The 24,486-nt window shown below is 45.1% G+C and overlaps 1 protein-coding gene across 1 annotated transcript in view; it reads left to right on the plus strand.

The window, feature by feature from the left end:
- LOC145353708 (uncharacterized) overlaps positions 1 to 24,486 on the plus strand; it is an 88,899-nt gene that overhangs the window by 48,548 nt on the left and 15,865 nt on the right. Inside the window, exons 13-14 of the mRNA XM_080204476.1 lie at positions 15,535 to 15,612; positions 15,759 to 16,076. Of these exons, the coding sequence (XP_080060602.1) occupies positions 15,535 to 15,612; positions 15,759 to 16,076 (396 nt within the window). The remainder of the gene's footprint in view (positions 1 to 15,534; positions 15,613 to 15,758; positions 16,077 to 24,486) is intronic.

The following is a 24,486-nucleotide window of genomic DNA, read 5'->3' on the forward strand; positions in this document are numbered from 1 at the left end:
TTCTTTCTGAGTCTGCTTAACTGCTTCCATTGAAGCTCCACTGGCATCTCAGCTGGTGTGTGAGCCTCTTGTGCCTTGTTTCTCTCTGTGAACTCCTGCCTGAGCGGATGTAACAACTAAGGCAGATTTTGTATGCAAACTGCATCTTGGCTAAGATCAAGGGTCCAATCAAGCCCAGAAATCCTCATCTTGTCAGCTTGGATCTTGTTTGTTTCCCTTGTGGGGACCTTGACTTGGATTCAATTGGATTTTGAGTTTGATGTTTGGAGCAAGCAAGGAATGGATCTGGATTGCCCAGTCCACTCTGAGCACTGGCTCTGTAACTTTAATAATTGGCTAAGTTCAAGCGTCACATCAAGATGGAGTACAATGCCTTATCTTGTCAGCCTGGATCTTGTTTGACTCTCTTGTGGGGACCATGAATTAGATTTGAATTTAGTTTTTGGAGCAAGCAAGGAATGGACTTGGGTTTGCCTGGTCCATTCTGAACATTGATTTTGTAACATTAATAAAGGAATTTTTGTTTTTAAGAATCGTTGGTTGTGTTCATTAGCAGAAGCTTTAACTGAGTAAGTTCCACAGCATGTCCCTGGTGTCAGGAAGGAAGCAGAAGTTACAGACTCCCATTTAGAGTTCTGCCAAGGTCACTCAGCTCCTAACCTCATTACAACACCACTCCACCCCCCACCCCCCACCCCTATTTCTGGACGAACATAACTATCATTTCCAAAGGATCTCTACCGCACTTCTCCAACCATTCTGCAACAGGTGTTTGGCCACTTTTGCTGCACATCTTTTCTGTCCTATCTCGGTAGCGAGGAGAGATCATTTTAACTAAAATCTTGTCAGAACTGTCAGTAATCACCGGCAGGTTCACAATAATTCTGCAATCTAAGGGCTCCCCCTTTCTGACTGCACTGTCGGCCTAATAGATTCACTGTGATCCTTCATCAAAACGAGTGTTTCCATTCAGTCCCAAATGTCTAGGGTCACCACTTTATGGGTTCTAGTTAGGTATTGTCTGAATTAAAATTCTAATCATGTTCATTACTGACGTTAAAACCACTTAGGCAACAGGAGGCAATTTGGTGAAGTAACTCAGGAAAGCTTTAATAAGTTGTAGGTTAATACCTATTAAAGACAGGGCAGGACATAACTATCTTTTAACGGCCCAGCAAGTAAAATGAACTCAAATTAACTTAGGGACAAATTAAGAGGGGCAGCCCCCCAAAAAGGAAGGGGGGACAGCCCGAACAGAAACCAAAGTCCAAAGGAAACTTAAAACATTAAATCAAAATGTGATTCTAAGGGTCTATAACACACCCCAGCCCCTGCAGTGCCCAATGGACATGTAAGGACTATCATATTACATAGGGCTCCTGCTTTCCATTTCAACCTTGGTCCAAGTTGATACTGGGTCCCTGTTCTTTCTTTGTAACTTCTGCTTCCTTCCTGACATGAGGGACATGCTGTGTAACTTACTCAGTTAAAGCTTCTGCTAATGAACGCGTTCCAAGCCACAACAATGATTCTTGAAACAAAACCTTTATTAATGTTACAAAATCAATGTTCAGAATGGACCAGGCAAACCCAAGTCCATTCCTTGCTTGCTCCAAAAACTAAATTCAAATCTAATTCATGGTCCCCACAAGAGAGTCAAACAAGATCCAGACTGACAAGATAAGGCATTGTACTCCATCTTGATGTGACGCTTGAACTTAACCAATTATTAAAGTTACAGTGCCAGTGCTCAGGGTGGACTGGGCAATCCAAATCCATTCCTTGCTTGCTCCAAACATTAAACTCAAAATCCAATTGAATCCAAGTCAAGGTCCCCACAAGGGAAACAAACAAGATCCAAGCTGACAAGATGAGGCTTTCTGGGCTTGATTGGACCCTTGATCGGAGCCAAAAGGCTAACAAGTTTTTGCATTCTATCTGGCGTAAAATGAAGTAAAGCCACTTCTTAATTGGCTTAAGGGTGTATAATCAATCTGTGATTGTTCTAGATGGGCATGATCAGTTTCCAATTAATTTCTTGATGATGACCATTTATTGATGCCATTTCCCATTGTCCCCTGAAAACGACTGGCACTGTAAGACATCAATTACACATGGGACTATGCCACTCATTATAATTTCTTACTTTATTACTTGTTAAGATAAAACAATGTTTTATGATATCTCCCTTACCCATTTGTTTGGATGTGGAAATGCTGGCATTGGACTGGGGTGGGTACAATAAGAAATCTCACAACACCAGGTCAAAGCCCAACAAATTTATTTGGAATCATGAAGGGAGCAGCGTTCCGAAAGCTCATGATTCCAAATAAACCTATTGGACTTTAATCTGGTGTTGTAAGACTTCTTACTGTGCCCATTTGTTTGGGACTGGGGTTATATGCTGTCATGCTCTCGTGATTGAGCTCATTGAGCTTTGGAATTAATTTAATTAATATTTAATCAGATCTCTATTAGTGACCCTTCATTTTCAGAAGCCATTTAAAGGTTGATATTACTTCCCTGTGGTTGCTACGAATTAGTTTACTTAGTGTGATAAGGTTGCTTATAACCTTACAACTAATAAAGAAGTTTAGAACATAGAACATTACAGCGCAGTACAGGCCCGTCGGCCCTTGATGTTGCACCAACCAGTGGAACGAATCTAATGACCCTCTAACCTAAACTATTCCAATGTTATCCATATGCTTATCCACCGACCATTTGAACGCTCTTAAAGTTGGTGAGTCCACAACTGCTGCAGACAGGGCATTCCATGCCCTTACTACCCTCTGAGTAAAGAACCCACCTCTGACATCCGTCCTATAATTATCACCCCTTAATTTAAAGCTATGTCCCCTCGTGTTAGCCATCACCATCCGAGGAAAAAGGCTCTCACTGCCCACCCTAACTAACCCTTTGATCATCTTGTATGCCTCAACTAGGTCACCTCATATCCTACTTCTCTCTAACGAAAACAACCTCAAGTGCCTCAGCCTTTCCTCATAAGACCTTCCCACCATACCAGGCAACATCCTGGTAAACCTCCTTTGCACCCTTTCCAGTGCTTCCACATCTTTCTTATAATGCGGCAACCAGAACAGTACACAATACTCCAAGTGCAGCCGCACCAGAGTTTTGTACAGTTGCAACATGATCTTACAGCTCTGAAATTCAATCCCTCTACCAATAAAAGCTAACACACCATAGGCCTTCTTATCAACCTTATCAACCTGGGTGTCAACTTTCAGGGATCTTTGCACATGTACACTGAGATCTCTCTGCTCGTCGACACGACCAAGAGTCCTTCCATTAGCCCTATATTCTGTACTCCTGTTACTCTTTCCAAAGTGAATCACCTCAGACTTTTCCGCATTAAACTCCATTTGCCACCTCTCAGCTCAGCTCTGCAGTTTATCTACGTCCCTCTGCAAACTCTAATATCCATCCTCACTGTCTACAACTCCTCCAACTTTAGTGTCATCAGCAAATTTACTAACCCATCCTTCTACACCCTCATCTAGGTCATTTATAAAAATGACAAACAGCACTAGTAACTGAACTCCAGGTTGAATATTTCCCATCAACCGCCACCCTCTGTCTTCTATCAGCTATGATGTGGAGATGCCGGCATTGGACTGGGGTAAACACAGTAAGAAGTCTGACAACACCAGGTTTAAGTCCAACCAAATTATTTGATAGTAAACTCACAAGCTTTCGAGGTTAACCTCTTCGTCAGGTGAATGGAGAGTTCTGGCCTCAAACAGAGCATATAAAGCACAGACAGTTTACAGATTACTGATTAGAGTGTGAAACTTTACACCTAACCTGCTATTCAAGTCTTAAAGTGGCCGACAATGTGTGTGGAAGGAGCACTGATCACAGGTTAAAGAGATGTGTATTGTCTCCAGACAGTACAGTAAGTGAGGTTTTGCAAACCCAGGCAAGTCACAGGGGTTACAGATAGTGTGACATGAACCCAAGATCCCTGTTGAGACCGTCCTCATGTGTGCGGAACTTGGCTATCAGTCTCTGCTCAGCGACTCTGCGCTGTCGTGTGTCGTGAAGGCCACCTTGGAGAATGCTTACCCAAAGGTCAGAGGCCGAATGCCCGTGACCAATGAAGTGTTCGCCAACAGGAAGGGAACAGAGATGCAAGAAAGCAGACAAGATACCGAAAGGACTACAGATCACGAACCCACTCAGGGCAACCTATAACACAGACTACGCTGAGAGACTTTGCCGTTGCACCTCTCTCACACTCCTCAACTACCTCATACACCAGCTTTACAGCAAACGCCACACCCTGGAAACTAAAATGGAATACATATTCTCAACTTGTGCTCAGGACGCAGACCGGCTGCGAAACTCTGCCAAGCAGATGAGACAAAGAAACTACACCACCTACATGCACAGCAAGAGCAGGAAACTTGAAAAACTTGGCATCACCACCAAGCCTCCCCCGGCACCACAGTAGAAAACAGCACGACTGCAGGGAGGTCTATTGTTAACTTGTCGGACTACACACTTCAACCAGGTGAAATTGAAGTTCTCAGCTGAGGGCTCAGTTTCTGCCCCACCACTAAAATGGACCCCATCAGTCTCGCAGCAGACACAGAGGAATTCATCAGGCGAATGAGGCTGCGGGAGTTTTTCCACAAACCCCAAGAGGCCAACAGCGAACACAATGAGACAGCCGATGAACCAGAACAGCCAACAGAGAGGTCCGCAGTGCAGCAACCTAAGAGGAAGGAGTCCAACTGGACTCCTCCGGAAGGCCACTGCCCTCGACTGGACTTGTACGCCCAAACCATCAGGAGGTGCGTTAACACCAGATTCATCAGCCGCACCCACAAGACAGCCCCGAACGTCACCCAAGCACAACGCAACGCCATCCACGCTCTCAAGACCAACCGCAACATTGTCATCAAACCAGCAGACAAAGGAGCGGCCATCGTCATACTGAACAAAATGGATTATTGTAAAGAAGTGTACCGACAACTAAACAATGAGGAACACTACAGACAGTTACCAGCAGATCCGACCAAAGAACACACTCATCAACTCAACACTCTGATCAAGACCTTTGATCCGGACCTTCAGAGCACCTTCCGTGCTCTCATTCCACGTACTCCCCGCCTTGGAGATCTCTACTGCCCCCCAAAGATACACAAGGCAAACACACCCGGCCGTCCCATCGTATTGGGCAATGGGACCCTGTGTAAGAACCTCTCCAGCTACGTTGAGGGCATCCTGAAATCGATTGTACAAAGAACCCCCAGCTTTTGCTGCGACACTACGGACTTCCTATGGAAACTCAGCACACATGGAGCAGTTGAACCAGGGACACTCCTCATCACAATGGATGTCTCGGTGCTCTACACCAACATCCCCCACAACAATGGCATTGCTGCGACTGCCTCAGTACTCAATGCCGACAACTGCCAGTTTCCAGATGCGATTTTACAACTCATCCGCTTTATCCTGGACCACAATGTCTTCACCTTCAACAACCAGTTCTTCATCCAGACGCATGGAACAGCCATGGGGACCAAATTTGCACTCAATATGCCAACATCTTCATGCACTGGTTTGAACAAGACTTCTTCACCGCACAGGATTTTCAACCGACGCTATACACTAGATACATCGATGACATTTTCTTCCTTTGGCCTCATGGTGAACAATCACTGAAACAACTATATGATGATATCAACAAGTTCCACCCCACCATCAGACTCACCATGGACTATTCTCCAGAATCAGTTGCATTCTTGGACACACGCAACTCCATCAAGGATGGTCACCTCAGCACCTCACTGTACCGCAAGCCCACAGACAACCTCACAATGCTCCACTTCTCCAGCTTCCACCCTAAACATGTTAAAGAAGCCATCCCCTATGGACAAGCCCTCCATATACACAGGATTTGCTCAGATGAGGAGGGTCGTGACAGACATCTCCAGACGCTGAAAGATGCCCTCATAAGAACAGGATATGGCGCTTGACTCATCAATCAACAGTTCCGATGCGCCACAGTGAAAAATCGCACCAACCTCCTCAGAAGACAAACACGGGACACGGTGGACAGAGTACCCTTTGTCGTCCAGTACTTCCCCAGAGTGGAGAAGCTACGACATCTTCTCTGTAGTCTTCAACATATCATTGATGAAGACGAACATCTTGCCAGGGCCATCCCCACACCCCCACTTCTTGCCTTCAGACAACCACACAACATAGAACATAGAACATAGAACATTACAGCGCGGAACAGGCCCTTCGGCCCACAATGTTGCGCCGACCAGTCTTATTTTAAAAAAAAAACATTGACCCACTAATCTAAACCAATCCCTTTTCGTCCATAAACCTATCCACCAATCTCTTAAACGCCCCCAAACTAGGCGCATTTACAACTGCAGCAGGCAAGGCATTCCAGTCCCTCACCACCCTCTGGGTAAAGAACCTGCCCCTGACATCCGTCCTATAACTACCCCCCCTTAATTTAAAGCCATGCCCCCTCGTGCTAGCTTTCTCCATCCGAGGAAACAGGCTATCACCATCCACCCTATCTAAACCTCTAATCATCTTATATGTTTCTATAAGATCCCCTCTTAGCCGCCTTCTTTCCAGTGAAAACAACCCCAAATCCCTCAGTCTCTCCTCATAGGACCTCCCCTGCATACCAGGCAACATCCTGGTAAACCTCCTCTGCACCCTCTCCAAAGCCTCCACATCCTTCCTGTAATGTGGGGACCAGAACTGCACACAGTACTCCAAGTGCGGCCGCACCAGAGTTGTGTACAGTTGCAACATGACGCTGCGACTCCTAAATTCAATCCCCCTACCAATAAACGCCAAGACACCGTACGCCTTCTTAACAACCTTATCTACTTGATTCCCAACTTTCAGGGATCTATGTACACATACACCTAGATCCCTCTGCTCCTCCACTCTATTCAAAGTCCTCCCGTTAGCCCTATACTCAACACATCTGTTATTCCTACCGAAATGGATTACCTCACACTTCTCCGCATTAAACTCCATCCGCCACCTCGCGGCCCAGCTCTGCAACCTGTCCAAGTCACCCTGCAAACTTTGACACCCTTCCTCACAATCTACCACACCTCCGACTTTGGTGTCATCAGCAAACTTACTAATCCACCCAACTATACCCTCATCCAGATCATTAATAAAGATTACAAACAGCAGTGGCCCCAAAACAGATCCCTGAGGCACACCACTCGTAACCGAACTCCATGATGAATAATTACCATCAACCACCACCCTCTGTCTCCTATCTGCTAACCAATTCCTGATCCAAGTACCTAAATTACCACCAATCCCATACATCTGCATTTTCTGCAGAAGCATACCATGGTGAACCTTATCAAACGCCTTACTAAAATCCATATATACCACATATACTGCCTTACCCCTATCCACCTCTTTGGTCACCTTCTCAAAGAACTCAATAAGGTTAGTAAGGCACGACCTTCCCGCTACAAAACCATGCTGACTATCTCTAATCAATTCATTACTCTCCAAATAACTATAAATCCTATCCCTAATAATTCTTTCTAAAACCTTGCCCACTACAGAAGTAAGACTCACTAGTCTATAATTCCCAGGGAAGTCTCTGTTCCCCTTCTTAAACAATGGGACAACATTCGCTGCCCTCCAATCTTCCGGTACTATACCAGAGACCAACGACGACCTGAAGATCAGAGCCAGTGGCTCTGCAATCACCTCTCTTGCCTCCCATAGAATCCTAGGGTAAATCCCGTCTGGACCAGGGGACTTATCTATTTTCAACCCTTCTAGAATATCCAACACATCCTCTGTATCAACTGCAATACTTTCTATTTTACACCCCTTCACCCCAGTGACCTCCTCAGCTACATTCATATCATCATGCGTGAACACCGAAGAGAAATAATGGTTCAATGCCTCTCCAATCTCTTCCGGTTCCACACACAACTTCCCCCTACTGTCTGTAACTGGCCCTAATCTTGCCCTAACCAACCTTCTGTTCTTGACATACCTATAGAACGCCTTAGGATTCTCCTTAATCCTATCAGCCAAAGTCATCTCATGCCCTCTTCTAGCCCTTCTTAACTCCCTCTTCAACTCCCTCCTAGCCAATCTAAAGCTTTCTACTGCACTACCCGAGCCCTCAAGCCTCATCCGAACATAAGCCTCCTTCTTCTTCCTAACCAACAAATCAACTTTTTTTGTGCACCACGGTTCCCTAGCCCTACCAATTCCTCCTTGCCTGACAGGGACATACCTATCACAGACCCGCAGTAGCTGCTCCTTGAAAAAACTCCACATTTCAGACGTTCCTAGTCCCTGTAATCTCCTAGTCCAACCAATGCTTCCTAATTCTCTCCTAATGGCCTCATAATTACCCTTCCCCCAGCTAAAACTACTGACCCGAGGTTCATGCCTATCCCTTTCCATCACTAAGGTGAACGTAACCGAATTGTGGTCACTATCACCAAAAAGCACACCAACTTCCAAGTCTAGCACCTGGTCTGGCTCATTTCCCAGCACCAAGTCCAATATAGCCTCACCTCTAGTTGGCCTATCTACATATTGAGTCAAAAAACCTTCCTGCACACTTTGAACAAAAACTGACCCCTCTAACGAGCTAGAGCTATAGCAATTCCAATCAATGTTAGTAAAGTTAAAGTCCCCCATAACAATTACAACCTCAAACAGACCATTGTTCGCAGCAAACCACCCAGCCTTCAGGAGAACAGTGACCACAATACCGCACAACCCTGTCACAGCAACCTCTGCAAGACATGCCGGATCATCGACGTGGATACCATCATCACACATGAGAATACCATCCACCAGGTACACGGTACATACTCTTGCAACTCGGCCTTTCAGGTTGTCTACCTGATACGCTACAAGAAAGGATGTCCCGAAGCATGGTACATTGGGGAGACCATGCAGACGCTACGACAACGGATGAATGAACATTGCTCGACAATCACCAGGCAAGACTGTTCCTTTCTTGTTGGCGAACACTTCGGTGGTCACGGGCATTCGGCCTCTGACCTTCGGGTATTCTCCAAGGCAGCCTTCACGACACACGACAGCGCAGAGTCACTGAGCAGAGACTGATAGCCAAGTTCCGCACACATGAGGACGGTCTCAACAGGGATCTCGGGTTCATGTCGCACTGTCTGTAAGCCCCGTGACTTGCCTGGGTTTGCAAAACGTCACTTACTGTGTTGTCTGGAGACAATACACATCTCTTTAACCTGTGATCACTGTCCCTTCCACTCACATTGTCGGCCACTTTAATACTTGAATAGCAGGTTAGGTGTAAAGATTTGCATTCTAATCAGTAATCTGTAAACTGTCTGTGCTTTATATGCTCTGTCTGAGGCCAGAACTCTTCATTCACCTGACGAAGAGGGGAACCTCGAAAGCTTGTGAATTTACTATCAAATAAATCGGTTGGACATAAACCTGGTGTTGTCAGACTTCTTACTGTGTTCTATCAGCTAGCCAATTCCTGATCCAAACTGCTAAATCACCCTCAATTCCATGCATCTGTATTTTCTGCAGTCGCTGACCATGGGGAACCTTATCAAACACTTTGCTAAAATCCATATACACCTCGTCAACTGCTTTACACTTATAAGAACATAAGAAATAGGAGCAGGAGTAGGCCATCCAGCCCTTCGAGCCTGCCCCGCCATTCAATAAGATCATGGCTGATCTGTCGTGGCTCAGTTCCACTTTCCGCCCTCTCCCCACAACCCTTAATCCCCTCGCTTATCAAAAACCCATCAACCCGCGTCTTAAAAATATTGAGCGAGGCAGCCTCCACCACCTCAACGGGCAGAGAATTCCAGAGATTCACCACCCTTTGAGTGAAGAAGTTCCTCCTCAACTCCGTTCTAAACCGTCCCCCCTTTATCTTGAGGCTGTGCCCCCTAGTCCTACTGCCCTTTCTGAGCGGGAAGAGCCTCTCCACCTCTATCCTATCCATCCCATTCATCATTTTATACGTCTCAATGAGATCTCCCCTCATTCTTCTAAACTCTAATGAGTACAAACCTAGTTTATTCAGCCTGTCCTCATAGCTCAACCCCCTCAACTCCGGTATCAGCCTAGTAAACCTCCTCTGCATTCCCTCCAAGGCCAAAATATCCTTGCGTAAGTACGGCGACCAAAACTACACACAGTACTCCAGCTGCGGCCTCACCAATGCTCTATACAGCTGCAGCAAGACCTCCCTACTTTTATATTCAATCCCCCTCGCTATGAAGGCCAGCATCCCATTAGCCTTCCTGACCACCTGCTGCAACTGTAGGCTGGGTTTTTGCGACTCATGCACAAGGACCCCGAGGTCCCTCTGCACCGTCGCCTGCTGCAGTTTTTCGCCCCGTAAGTAATAGTCCTTCCTACCATTATTCCTACCAAAGTGGACAACCTCACATTTGCCAACATTTTAAGCGCTAGCCCAGCTTCATAGTTTCTCCTACCCTTCTTTATCAACTTCTTTGTCAATCTTTGTTGACATTTAAACCTCTCCCAATCCTCTTCTCGCCCACTACTCTTAGCTACTCTAAACGCCTCCGCTTTTAATTTAACACGTTCCTTCACCTCCTTCGTTATCCACGGCTTATTACCTCTCCTCCTACAGTCCTTTTTAACCATCGGAATAAATTTCTGCTGAGCACCAAGAAAGATCTCCTTAAAGATCCTCCACTGTTCCTCAGCAGACCTACCTTCCAACGCGCTCTCCCAGTCAACATTTGCCAATTCTTCTCTCATCCTACCGTACTCCCCCCTGTTCAAACAAAGGACGCGTGTCCGGGAACCCACTTTCTCCTCCTCCATCTGCACCAGAAACTCCACCATACAATGATCAGTCTCCCCAAGAGGATCCTTCACCACAAGGTCCCTAATTCTACCCGCCTCATTACATAACACCAGATCCAAGATAGCTCACTCCCTCGTCGGCTCCAACACACACTGTTCAAGGAAACTATCCTGGCAGCATTCCAAGAACTCCTCCTCGAGCCCACCGCGTCCAACATGGGTCGACTAATCAATATGCAGATTGAAATCTCCCATAATTACGCCCGTTCCATTCCTGCACGCCGCACTTATTTGCACGTTAACAGCCCGCCCCACCTCCAGATCATTATTCGGGGGCCTATAGACGACACCCACCAGCGTCTTCCTCCCTTTGCTGTTCCTAATCTCCTTCTCAAAGTACTAACATAGTGCATATAGTATTATGTATGGAATGGAAGTGAGAATAGTTTTAATGTCTGCTTTAACTTGAGAGAAGGCAGCATGCGATGAAGGGACATGGATTCAAGTCTAATTGATGTATTGGTAACTGCATTAAAACAGGCGCTTGTCAATGTGTTTTCCTGAGACAGCTACTTTGCTCAAATATGTTTTTGGTGTATCTGTCAGCGCTTGATATAGTTGATTAAATTTACAGAATAGTTTTGTCAATCATTTACAGTGATAATGCAAAGTCTTAATCAATATATATTAAGGCTTGGAAGTGATTAGCATGCTAAATATAACAGTTCATTCAACTAACAAATATGAAAATTTAAAAGAACTGTAGAGTTACAAAAGTTAAGTACATAACTTAATTCTAAACACTATCTATTCTAAACATCAAAAGTTAAGCTAACTAGCGTATTGCACAAGTTTTAATACTTGTTTTTCTTTCGCGAGTTGATAATTTCCATTGCCAGGGAGGTGGACGGAAACACACCAGTAATTGTTCAACCGTAACGTCCCCCATCACTGGCTTAAGGTCCATTTACTTTTCCTCCTTTGGCAAGTTTGGGTATGATACTAAGACCAGGTATTGTGATTAGCTGGTGTCCCAGAATTCGACATAAAACCACATGACGTTTGCCATAAAACGAAATTGATGTTTAGTACTTAGTTGACACACAAGCGAAATATGACATAACATCGATTGTGTGTAAACTAAACATCATTTTCCCTAAAATGGGGTTAACTGAGGGGCAGATATGATGTCCGAAGTGGCATTTTTCGGTCCTTTAACGAATTGCGAAGAACGGGCAATTATTAGATTCTGATCAATTTCAAGTGTATTGTTTTATGTAGCCGGACACAAGTTAAACATTTCGCAATACAATCAGGTTTATGAAAGCGGCAATGCTGATTGGATCGAGTGCTGGTCACGCACCATTGGACTCTGCAATGACCATTTTGAAGCTTTTGTAATGCTTTTTCAAATACCGAATAAAGTATATTTTTGCAAAAGAAAAGTTATCAGACTAAACACAGGGACGGCAGATTGCCCTGGGAGGAAAAACTCCACAAAGCAAATAAACAGCGTTGCTCGACAAGGGAATACGTGACGATATATAAAAAAAATAGAAAGGGCACACAAATGTGCAAAGTACAGTGCAGATTCAGGGTTCTCTCAAGATAGCAACAAAGGAATACCTAAACATCGAAAGCGCTGTAAAAATCAATACAGAAATAGAGCTCCAAGATATACCGAGATTAATACAAAACGTTTCTGGAATTATATTCAGAGGACTGGGGTCCTCGAAGTAATATGGACCCATTAAACAACATACACATCCGATTGCGTCTGAAAAAGGGAAGGTATTCCCTTGTCGAGCAATGCTGTTTATTTGTGTTTATAGTGCGTGAACAGCACTCGATCCAATCAGCATTGCCGCTTTCATAAACCTGATCTGTTCAGTAAACACAGTAAAAAGTCTGACAACACCAGGTTTAAGTCCAACCGATTTATTTGATAGTAAACTCACTAGCTTTGGGGTTAGTCCTTTCGTCAGGTGAATGGAGAGTTCACCTGAAGAAGGGACTAACCCTAAAGCTAGTGAGTGTACTATCAAATAAATCGGTTGGACTGAAACCTGGTGTTGTCAGACTTTTTAACTGTGTTTACCCCAGTCCAACGCCGGCATATCCACATCATGACTACTATCGACACCTGTTCAGTAAAAGCAGGAAGAGCGGATCAGAGTGTGACACAGAGATTTTCTCAGGATGGGGAGACCGCTGTGAACTGCGGTAGCTGTTTGCTGATTTATAATTGAAGGTGAGGATCACAGTCATCTATTTCAATAATTAGAGCAGCAAGTGATTGCCAGACAATTAGATTAATATATTACTATCAGTTAAGAAAGTAAAATATGTGGAGTTGGACTGCTTCCCTGTATTTCTTTGATGTTGAGATGCCGGCGCTGGACTGTTGTGGGCACAGTAGAAGTCTCACATCACCAGGTTAACGTCCAACAGGTTTATTTGGCAGTAGGAGCTTTCGGTATTTTGCTCCTTTATCAGGTGATGAAGGTTGCAGGAGCAGTGCTCCCAAAGCTTGTGATACCAAATAAACCTGTTGGACTTTAACCTGGTGTTGTGAGACTTCTTACTGTATTTCTTTGATGTGATTATTTTTCCTCCTGCTTCAGTCACTGCCTGTCTGGAGTTTGCGTGTTCTCCCTGTATTTACGTGGGTTTCCTCCATGTGTTCTGGTTTCTTGCCATAGTTCAAAGATGTGCAGGTTAGGTTGATTGGCTATGCTGGGCAGCACGGTGGCACAGTGGTTAGCACTGATGCATGGCAGCACCAGGAACCAAGGTTCAATTCTGGCCTTGGATTACTGCTTGTGTGGAGTTTGCATATTTTCCTTGTGTCTGTGTGGGTTTCCTCCAGGTGCTCTGGTTTCCTCCCACAGTCCAAAGATGTGCAGGCTAAGTTGATTGGCCGTGCTAAATTGACTGTAGTATCAGGGGACTAGCAGGGTGGGGATGGGGCCTGGGTGAGATTGTGGTCAGTGCAGACTTGATGGGCCAAATGGCTGCCTTTTGCACTATAGGGATTCTATGATCCCCAGGGTTTACCATCCTGATGGAAAGTGGCCAGATGGCTGTGACAATCAGAGGTAAAGGATTTTATTAAAGGAAAATGAATCATAGGCTGAGGCAGAGAATGGGAGCTGGACATTTGGGGAGAAAAGTCAGCATGGTTATTCTGATGACAATTGAATGTGGGGAATGTACATAAATATTGGCCTGATCATTGCCCATCCAGATCTGAGCACACTTGAGCGTAGATGGAGTCTGTGCCCTAGACTATATCCCATTTTTTTCTCTGTGTCTTGGCTGTTTTCCATTAACCTGGGAGAAGGGGGGATCAGGATATTGAATTTGATGATCAGCTATGATTAAAAAGAATGGCTCGAGGGGCTGAATGTTTTCTATCTTTCTTACAGTCAGTTCAGATGATTGAAATAGGGACCAGCATTCAGTCAGGGCAAGATGGGGAGGGTTAGGCATGGTTGGATTTTAGGGAACTGACTGAGGTTTCAGACTGTGTCTCAAAGAAGCTGTCTCTCAAAGAAACTCTTTCCATTCCAGTCATCAATCTTCATGTCAGGAGTTCGACAGTGGTTTCCATCATTTCCAACAGTCATGTCAGTTCCTCTGTTAATCTTAGTTCGCAGCTTACCTAAAAACTGATATGTTCTGTAAGTTGTTAACACCCCAACCTTTCAGTGGCACAGCACAATGGACCAGTGTTACTTGTTCAGTTGTGGAGTCAAGAGTTTATCTTTGACTGAACTTTGTCCCCTGTTCTGTTCTGTGCACTGCCCCATATTCAATGATTGCCCAATGGGCTGGGTGGTAATGGGTGGCCAATAGGATCGCAGTCGATTTGTGCTCCTGGAATTTCCACTCAATGGTGTTGTACAATAATCTTTCTAACAGTAAATAGCCATCTAATGGAACAACAACAATTAGCATTTATATCCCACCATCCCAATAAACACATGATGTTGGAGATACCAGTGTTGGACTGGGGTGGGCACAGTAAAAAGTCTCACAATACCAGGTCAAAGTCCAACAGGCTTATTTGGAATTACGAGCTTTCGGAGCACTGTTCCTTCATCAGGTGAAATCATCACAGGTTGCTTTGCAGTCCTGTCACAAAAGAAAACTTGGCAAAAAGGAGATGTTGGGACAAGTGACTGAAACCTCGGCCAAAGAGGACGTTTTTAAGCAGCGTGTTGAATAGAGAGATGAAAATGTTTCGGATCAGATTGATTGATTGAAGTGATGGCTGAGGCAGCTGAACAGCCTGGTTGTTAATAGTGGAGCAGTTAAAACGCAGGGGAAAGCAGAGGCCAGGACTGGGGCAGAAAGTGATCTCAGAGGGCAAAAGGAGCTGACAGAGATTATGGAGATGCCTGAATGTGATTTAAATGATAGCAGTGAGTCATTTCTGGAACGAATCAATATTCCCCCAAATTGTGTGGTGCAGCCGCCTGCGAGATAGTTATTGATCAAGACTAAGTATATATTCTCGTACTTCTGGCTTTGAAAAATAGAGATCGAACACTAAAGAAAAGGGCCAGAAACCAACCTTTCTAAAAGCAACATAATGGTATTTAACCAATCCAATTACAAAAGTTCCCCTCAGGGGAACAGTACTCACCCATTCTGTTTTCAGTGAATGAGTGAAACGATCAGCGAGTGGAACAGGGACTGGTGCGGTTCTCAGAATGGAGACACTGACTGCCCTAGCTGTTTGTTTATTGATATCTGTGGGTGAGGATCACTTTCTCACATCATTTACTTTAGTAATTGGGGAAACTACACAGTATGGAAATCTGGAGATGTTATTATTATCATTTAGAAAAGTCTGTGTTGTGTTGAGTTTGACCGCTTCTCTCAATGTGATTTTCTTTCCCCAGCGGAGCCCCAGAGTTTCACCATCCAGGTAGAAAACAGGCAGATTAATGTGACCGAAGGAGAAAGCGCTTTTTTCTCAGTGAAGCCGTCAGCTGCGGTGCAGAGTGGGAACTGGGAATTCAAGGATGCAACTATCGCTCGATGGCTCTTTGCAAGTTTTATTAGAACTAATGATTACATAAATCGGACTGAGTTCTTCCTTTCTAACGGATCGCTCCTGCTGAAGTCAGTGACAGTTTCGGACAGAGGGGATTACACTGTTAAAATGCTGCCAGTAACCGGCAGTGAAGCAACAGCAACCATCACTCTGAATGTCCTTGGTAAGTGACAAGTCTTTGTGCTCTGCACATGCGGGATGAGGGGTGGGGGTGGTGGAGGGGAGGAAGAGTAGAGGGAGGGAGGGCGGGGGCAAGTGGTGGGGGGTGGGGGTGAGTGGTGGCGGAAGGGGGCGGGGAGGGAATGGGTGCGGGAGGGAAGGGAGTGGGGGGGGCGGGGATGGAAATGGACCAGGGGGAGGAGTGGGGGGGGCTCGGGGATGGAAGTGGAGCAGGGAGAGGAGTGGGCGGGGTGCGGGGAAAGGTGGGGTGAGGACAGGGAATGGGGCTGAGGAGTGGGGGACAGAGAATGGGGGTGTGGGGTGGGGAATGGGGGTGGTGAGGGGGAGCGGGAGGTGGGGAAGAGGTAATGGGGAGGGGGAGGTGGTGGGGGGCGGTGAGTGAGGGGCGGGGCATGGGGGAGTGAGGGGTGGGGGAGGGGGGAGTGAGGGGTGGGGGAGTGAGGGGAGTGAGGGGTATGGGAAGTGGAGAGTGGAGTTGGGGAGGGGGTGTGTTGTCCCGGGTGGGGGGAGCGTGGAGTGTGGGGTGGGGGGAGGGGGAGGAAGGAGGAGGGGGAGGGGGAGTGGAGGGAGGAAGGAGGAGGGGTGGGGGTGGGAATTGGAGGGGAGAGTGGGGATGGGGAGGGGGAGTGGGGCAGGTGGCGGAAAGGGAGTGGGGTGTGAGTGGGGGACAGGGGGTGGAGGGGTGAGTGAGGGGTGGAGGGGTGGAGTGGGGGGGAGGTGGCGGAAAGGGAGTGGAGGGGATGGAGTGGTGAGTGGGGATTGGAGGGGTGAGTGGGGAGGTCGGAGACGTAAAACAAGTTGGGGGTGAGGGGTGTGTGTTGGGGGGTGGGGGACGGAAGGGTAGTGGGGGATGGAGGGGGTAGTGGTGGGCAGGGGGCGGTGAAAGGGGAGGGGGGAGTGGGGTTAGGGGGTGGGGAGGGGGTGTGGGGGGGCAGGGAGGGGGGAGTGGGGGACAGGGAAGGGAGCAGGGAGAGGGTTAGGGGGAGTGAGGGAGCAGGGATGGGACAGTAGGGGGCGGGGAATGGGATGGGGAGTGGAGTGGAATGGGATGGGGAGTGGGAGTCGAGGCGGGGAGAGGGACAGTGGGGGATAGTGGAGAGGGGAGGTGGAGTAGGGAGAGGGGGGAACCAAGTGGGAGGAGTGGAGGAACTGGGTGGGAAGTGGGGGAATGGAGTGGAGAGTGGGGGAACAGGATGGCGAGGGGGAGGGGGGTGGGAGGGAAGAGTGGGGGGAGGCGGGGAGGGAATAGTAGGGGAAGGGGAGTGGGGGAGCAGGGAGGGGTGAGTGGTGGAGTGGGGAGGCCGGGTGGTGATGGTGTGGGGAGGGCAGAGAGAGAGTAGAAGGGAGCGGGGGTGGGGACGGGACAGGGAGATGGGTAGGGGGCAGGGAAGAGGGGTGGGGAGGAGAGGAGGGGGAATGGAGCAAGGATGGGGGAGGAGTGATGGGAGGGAGGTGGGGGTGGTGTGGGGGGAGAACAGAAAAGGGCAGGGTGGGGAGGGAGGTGGGAGTGGTGTGGGGGGAGGACAGGGAAGGGTGGGGAGGTAGATGGGGTGGTGTGGGGGTAGACAGGAAAGAGCAGGGTGGGAAGGAGGAGGAGGAGAGGGAGGGCAGCATAGGGAGGAGGCGGGGAGGGCAGAGTGAGGAGTGGGGGGGAGGGCAGCATGGGGAAGGGGAGGGCAGCGTGAGGATGGGAGGGGGACGGGGAGGAGGAGGGGTGATGGGGGATGAGGGAATTGGGGGGAGGAGAGAGAGGGATGGGGGAGGGGAGGTGGGGGGAGGGATGAGGGGGTGAAGGGGGTTGGGAGGAGGGGGAAGGAGGAAGGGAAGGGAGAGAGGAAAGAGGAAGGAAAGGGAGGGGGGAAGGAAGAAGGGAGGTCTTCACCGCTGGTGTGTCTGAAAATGCGTCCCTTTATCCCCTGCCTGCTTGCCTTTCCAGTAACTTTTCTGGCTTCTGACCAGTGAGGTCCCAGGAGGGGATTCCAATATCCAGTGGGTTTCTTGATGTCCGCCTGACAGGACAGGGTCTGTCCCCAGGTGTCCATCTCCATGCTGTTGCCTACATGTAACCTGTTATCAGATTAAGCCAACCGCAGGAACTCTCGGTGACAGAAAGTCTGGCCTGATCTGGGCTTCTAAAAATAGACTGGTTCATTTCAATGGGGTGCAATGATCTCCTGCTAAGTATTAGTAGGGCGCAACAACCTTTGATGGGTGATTGATGAATCAGGCCCAGACAGGTTTGTGTATTGTACAATTGGCCTGCTCGAGGTTTGACTGTGTTTGATTTTAATATGCCCAATTCTTTAATTTAGAATATCCAATTTTATCAGCCTTAAAGCTAGGCCCTGTTTATGTTACAAGCTCTACAGGATTCAGTCATTGTTACTTTGATTCTTTGGAACTTGGAAGAAGTGTTATGACAATAGACATATATTGCCACAGGCTTGCAATTGTTTCTGGTATTCGGTTTTAATCTCAATGTTTTTTTCTTACTGTACTTTCAGATCCACTCATAAAGGTCCAAAACTTAAACTTAGGTGCTATAATTGGCTTAATGAGCGGTGTTCTTGTTCTGGGATTGATCATTGGGATAAGTGCATGGTTGATCAAAAAAGAAGCATGCGGGTAAATATTGTTTCTTTTAATGTTACTGGCATCTTTCTTAGTTTTGTCCATGGCCAGGTAAATTAAAGTAGTTACGTGGAAATTTGTTTCAATATCTTTCTATATCACTGTTCAAATCTATATAATTATAATGCATGTTTACACAGGCAATATGCAAGCTATATAGTTCAAATTGATTGAAATCTTCCTTATATTTGCTTCTCATTCTGGCATTATGACTTTTCTCTACCGTTACCAGTGCAGTGACTTAGTTTTGCATCTCCAAATTACACCAACTCTAATACATTTTAAGTTTCTGCCAAGCTTGCTTTCCTTCTCCATCAGCTCCAAGTTTTGACTATTTGTAGTAATATAAACGATTAGTTAAAAATGAATAGATTATGTGTCTTTATACAGGTAACCTAAATTATATATCCAAACTTTGACCAATTCATTTCGGCTCCATCACGTTTTGCCTGAATATATATTGGTCTTGACTCCCAATGTTACTTCACTGACACTGTACCACCAACACCTTCTCAAGAGCAATTAGGGATGGGCAATGAAAATGCTGGATTAGCCCGCATGTCCTGTGAAGAATTAAAAAAAACACAGATGTTGCCCAATATACATGACATTTCTTCCTTCAGTTAGTAAAACAGTTTTCACTAGTACTAAGACATTAACGCATATAATTTCTGTCACAATGTGAATGCCATATTGAATCTTCCTGTAAAGTTTATATTTTGTTCTGTTGCACAACATTGGCTTAGGAGAAAAGATTCAACACAAGAGCAACAGGCTACGAACAGTAATGCAAAAGCAAATGGTAAGTGAAAAACTTTCCCTGTTGTTGTAGGACTGCAGGCTTTACTAGTGTCTTTTGATTTTAAGTTAATTTAAGCATGTTTCAGAAAGAGTTTTGAAACATTAATGTTGCACTTTAAATAACCTAATGCAACAATTTTCAATGCGCACTTTGCAAATAATTGTGTAGAGTACCCAATGCTGATTTGAAATAAAATGACATTCCTCACATGTATCGCTCAACATTCTGCTTTGTTCACGTTTTCAACATGACACTGATAGGTGGATGGTGAAAGGAAGCAATTGTTTATGCAATGTACATCTTGTGCAAATCACTTGACATTTTTACATCTAATCTATGTTTGTGTACCTATTTTCACACAATTGCCTCATTTTACTGAGAGTTGCATGTACCTTATGAAAATTCAGAAAATGTAGCTTTGCATAGGCTTGCTGAACTGATCTTGAGATGGATGTTTTGCAGAAGCCAATCATTTTGTTGTCTAATAGCCAGCCCTCAATTTGTAACACCAATTAGGTGCATTGGCACCCACATTTTCAATTATTTTGGCAATTTTGCCCGTGTGTCTGAATGCAACATGAGTGAAAGTGACTCAGGAGTTCATTCTATTTCTCTCCTGATTCATTCTGAAAAATATAAAATGGTATTATGACTCACCGTCACTCATCTTACATAATCGCACATAGAATCACTCATTATCAATATTTTGTACTTATTGGTTCAGACTTTCCACTTGTCCCATGAGACTGTACAATTAACCTAACAACCCCAGTAGTAACTATTTAATAGGCACAGAATCCAGTTCAAAACAAGAATAAGAAGCAAAAACTGCTACTTCTTAGAACGTGAACCAACTGTTCTAACTCTATTGGCATCTAGAGTGGTTCAGTGATTTCGGACTAATGTCACTTTCTTGAAAAGAATATACCGAAGATTAACCGGAACAGTACCAGAGAAATAGGTCTTCAGTTTCTTGGGGGAACTGGAGTTGTTCAGTGTACAAAATTGCAAAATATTGTGAAAATGAAAATTGAGGAACTGTTACCAGACACAGAGGATCAGTAAATATTGGATAAAGGTGCAATTTTATTGGAAAAGACAGTTGTGAGATGCATGAATTTCTCTTTAGGCAGAGAGCTGCTATGATTGGAATACATAGCATCCATGCCTGGTGGATACAAATCGAATGGTAAGATCATAAGGAAATCAACTTATTTACAAAGATATGGGGAAATGGCTGGGAAATTAGATGAATTGCTTAGGGCTTTCAAAGAGCTGCAACTGGCATAGTGGACTGAAAGACTTCCTTTTATGTTGTGTCATTTTATGATTCTATTATCATATGTTGGTGGCTGATGAATTGTGTTGTTTTCTCACAGATCCTTTGCTGCAATCGGTGAGAGTTCAGCAGCGACCTATGAAAATATTCCAAGAAAACAAAAGGTTGATCCATTATATTAATATATGGTCACATTGCTGTGCACATTCAATTAAAGATAACAATGTCATTGTTCCTGCAGTAGAGTTAAACTGGACTCACTCATAAACCAGACTAGGGTGGAGGTTTCTGATTTTCTTGCCTTACTCAATTCAAGAATCAGTCGGCTTTTAAGAAAATCCAAAAATCTACTTGATGCAAGATGGAATATGTATGTTAATTTTCAAGTTTGCCACAAGAATAAAGAACAGGAATACTCAGTTCACTTTTGTTTTTCATTTAACGCATGTTAAAAATAATCATTCAATTCTGAAATTTAATTTGGGTGTTGGTAATTTTATTGTGGATATATGATATGCTAATTGTTCTAAAGTCTGAAGTAATTGCATGGATTTTTTTGTGTACCTGATTATATTTTGTTTTTCAAATTACATTTGTACAGGAGCAAACTTCAAAATCACTTGATGAAAACTCAGCTTACATGGTCAGGCTATTAATTTGTACATTCCTTTCAATCATTCAATGACAATTATTTCAAATTTTCAATTCTATTTTACCATATTCTATTGCTGTCCAATGAAAACAAATACTTCTCAAATTTTTACAGGCATGACAATTGCAGGATCGTCAGTTTATGGTCAACTAATGAGGTATGTAGAAGGAAAACTTCAAGTCATCTACTTTATTCGAAATGTAGGTGTTTCCATTTGTGAACAAACTTGCAAACGAATTAGGGATAGGAGTCGCCCATTTGGCCCCTTCAAACTTACTTTACCATTTAATAAGACGATGGCTGATCTCATTGTGGCCTCAACTCCACATTCCCTTACAGCCTCGATAAACTTTCACTTAGCCATGCTAGTCAAGAGTTTATCCACCTCTGCCTTAAGCAAAGTCAATGACCCTGTCTCCACCATGCTCTGGGGGGAAAGAGTTCCAAAGATTCACAAACCTCTGAGAGAAATAAATCTTTTCTCCATTTTGAATAGGCAATCCCATATATGTCCCCTAGTGTGCTCTCATGAGGGGAAACATTCTTTCAGTATCCACCCTTCCAAGATCCCTAATTTGTTCTTAAAAGTAGGATATCACATGACAAGGCAGTGGTTAGTTCTGACCTTCAGGTGTTCTCTTGGTATGCTGTGTCAACCAAATCTTGCAGGACTTGAGACTGATGTATCCCAAATACAACAAGAACAGTTTCATAGCAATTTGTCTGTACTCACTCATAAATTACCAAATCTAGTAAGTTCAATTTCAAATTTGTCTATTGAGAGCCATGGGCACTGGGTGATCAGCTCACTGTGCAAGACAGTAATATTATATACGCTTTGAGTACATTGTGACTGAGAATTCATCTGTGGATTGTTTTCTGAAATATTGTTATTTTGGACCAAAGATTTCAGATGCGGTGCAGGATTCAAACAAAGTAACGACTGAAAATTTTGATTGAAGGTAGTAATAATTATAGTATGTAGAACATAGAACATTACAGCACGGTACAGGCCCTTCGGCCCTCAATATTGTGCGGAGCTATGTCCAATCCCAAGATCAAGGTATCCCCTCCCTATAATTCTGGAGTGCTCCATGTGCCTATTCAATAACCGCTTGAAAGTTCCTAAAGTGTCCGACTCCACTATCACAGCAGGCAGTCTATTCCACACCCCAACCACTCTCTGAGTAAAGAATCTACCTCAGACATCCCCCCCTATATCTCCCACCATGAACCTTATAATTATGCCCCCTAGTAACAGCTACATCCACCCGAGGAAATAGCCTCTGCACGTCCACTCTATCAATCCCTCTCATCATCTTATATATTTCTATTAAGTTGCCTCTCATCCTCCTCTGCTCCAAAGAGAAAAGCCCCAGCTCCCTCAACCTTTCCTCATAAGACCTACCCTCCAAACCAGTCAGCATCCTGGTAAATCTCCTCTGCACTCTCTCCAATGCTTCCACATCCTTCTTATAATGAGGTGACCAGAACTGAATGCAATATTCAAAATGTGGTCTCACCAATGATTGGTATAGTTGCAGCATAAAAATTATAATGCTAATGAATTTTGGAATTTACTTGACTCTAAGGACGTGTAATAAACAATAAAAATCTTGATTAAGTTTAGGTCAAATATATTTTGTGCTTTGACAAGCATCACATTAGATAGTGGGAAGCGGTGGGTGTTGTTACAGATAGGGTGAAGGAGAAAACTACTAAAACCTGTTACCTTCCCTTCTGTGCACATTGAGCAAAATTTGGACATGTGTTTCTTAATCACTGAGCATGCGGAGAATTGGAATAACCAGCAGGAAGCCCTTTGTGGGTTTAAACAAAGACAATTCTTTATTTACACACTCAGTCATTCAAACAGCCTTGCACAAAAACACTTAAGAACATAAGAAATAGGAGCAGGAATTGGCCATCTAGCCCTTCGAGCCTGCCCCGCCATTCAAAAAGATCATGGCTGATCTGAAGTGGATCAGTTCCACTTACCCACCTGCTTCCCATAACCCTTAATTCCCTTATCTATCAGAAATCTATCTACCCATGACTTAAACATATTCAACGAGGTAGCCTCCACCACTTCAATGGGCAGATAATTCCAGAGATTCACCACCCTCTGAGAGAAGAAGTTCCTCCTCATCTCTATTCTAAACTGCACCCCCCCCTCCTTATTTTGAGGCTGTGCCCTCTAGTTCTGGTTTCCTTTCTAAGCAGAAAGAATCTCTCTACCTCTACCCTATCTAGCCCCTTCATTACCTTGTAAGTCTCTATAAGATCCCCCCTCAGCCTTCTAAACTCCAATGAGTACAGGCCCAGTCGATTTAATATCTCCTCATAAGCTAACCCCATCATACAAGGAACAAAGAACAACACAGCACAGGAAACAGGCTCTTCGGCCCAACTAGCCTGTGCCACCATTTTAACATTGTGAGTGCCCTCTTCTACCTATGACCTTTGTCTACACCTATTGGACTCCACAATAAAGGAATTATAACCTGATTGAGGGGACGCCTAATTTAGGGACAATTTGTTAACACCAATCAGCCTAAGAGCACGTTTTTGGGGTGTGGGAGGAAACCGGAGCACCCGGAGAAAACCCACGCAAGCATGGGAAGAATGTGCAAACTCCTACAGACACTGGCCCAATTCCATGTATCTGCACAGCAAACAGTGATAGTCACTGAGCTGTCATGTTGCCCGTCAGCTGGTCCAGTTTAAGTGTATGCTAACGACGTGAAGCACTAGGTAACTCTCGAAGCAACATCCAAGAGCAGCCCTCGCACGACCCACCGCGTGTATGCACCTTGTTGGACAACAAGGCGGACCGAATCACCTGTGGATGTAAAAAAAAAGACATTAATCAACATGCACAACTTATACAGACATTCACGGAATCCCAGAAGCTCAAATGTAAGACAGGTGAGCCATAAAATATGTCGGACGGTCCAGCGGAATCTATTGATTCCCAGGAACATCCTGAGGCTCTTGATCCTTATTTAGAACAATCTTTTGTATCCCTC

Source organism: Carcharhinus amblyrhynchos, chromosome 16 (genome assembly GCF_965287045.1).
Source record: "Carcharhinus amblyrhynchos chromosome 16, sCarAmb.v2.hapA, whole genome shotgun sequence".
Lineage (NCBI taxonomy): Eukaryota > Metazoa > Chordata > Chondrichthyes > Carcharhiniformes > Carcharhinidae > Carcharhinus > Carcharhinus amblyrhynchos.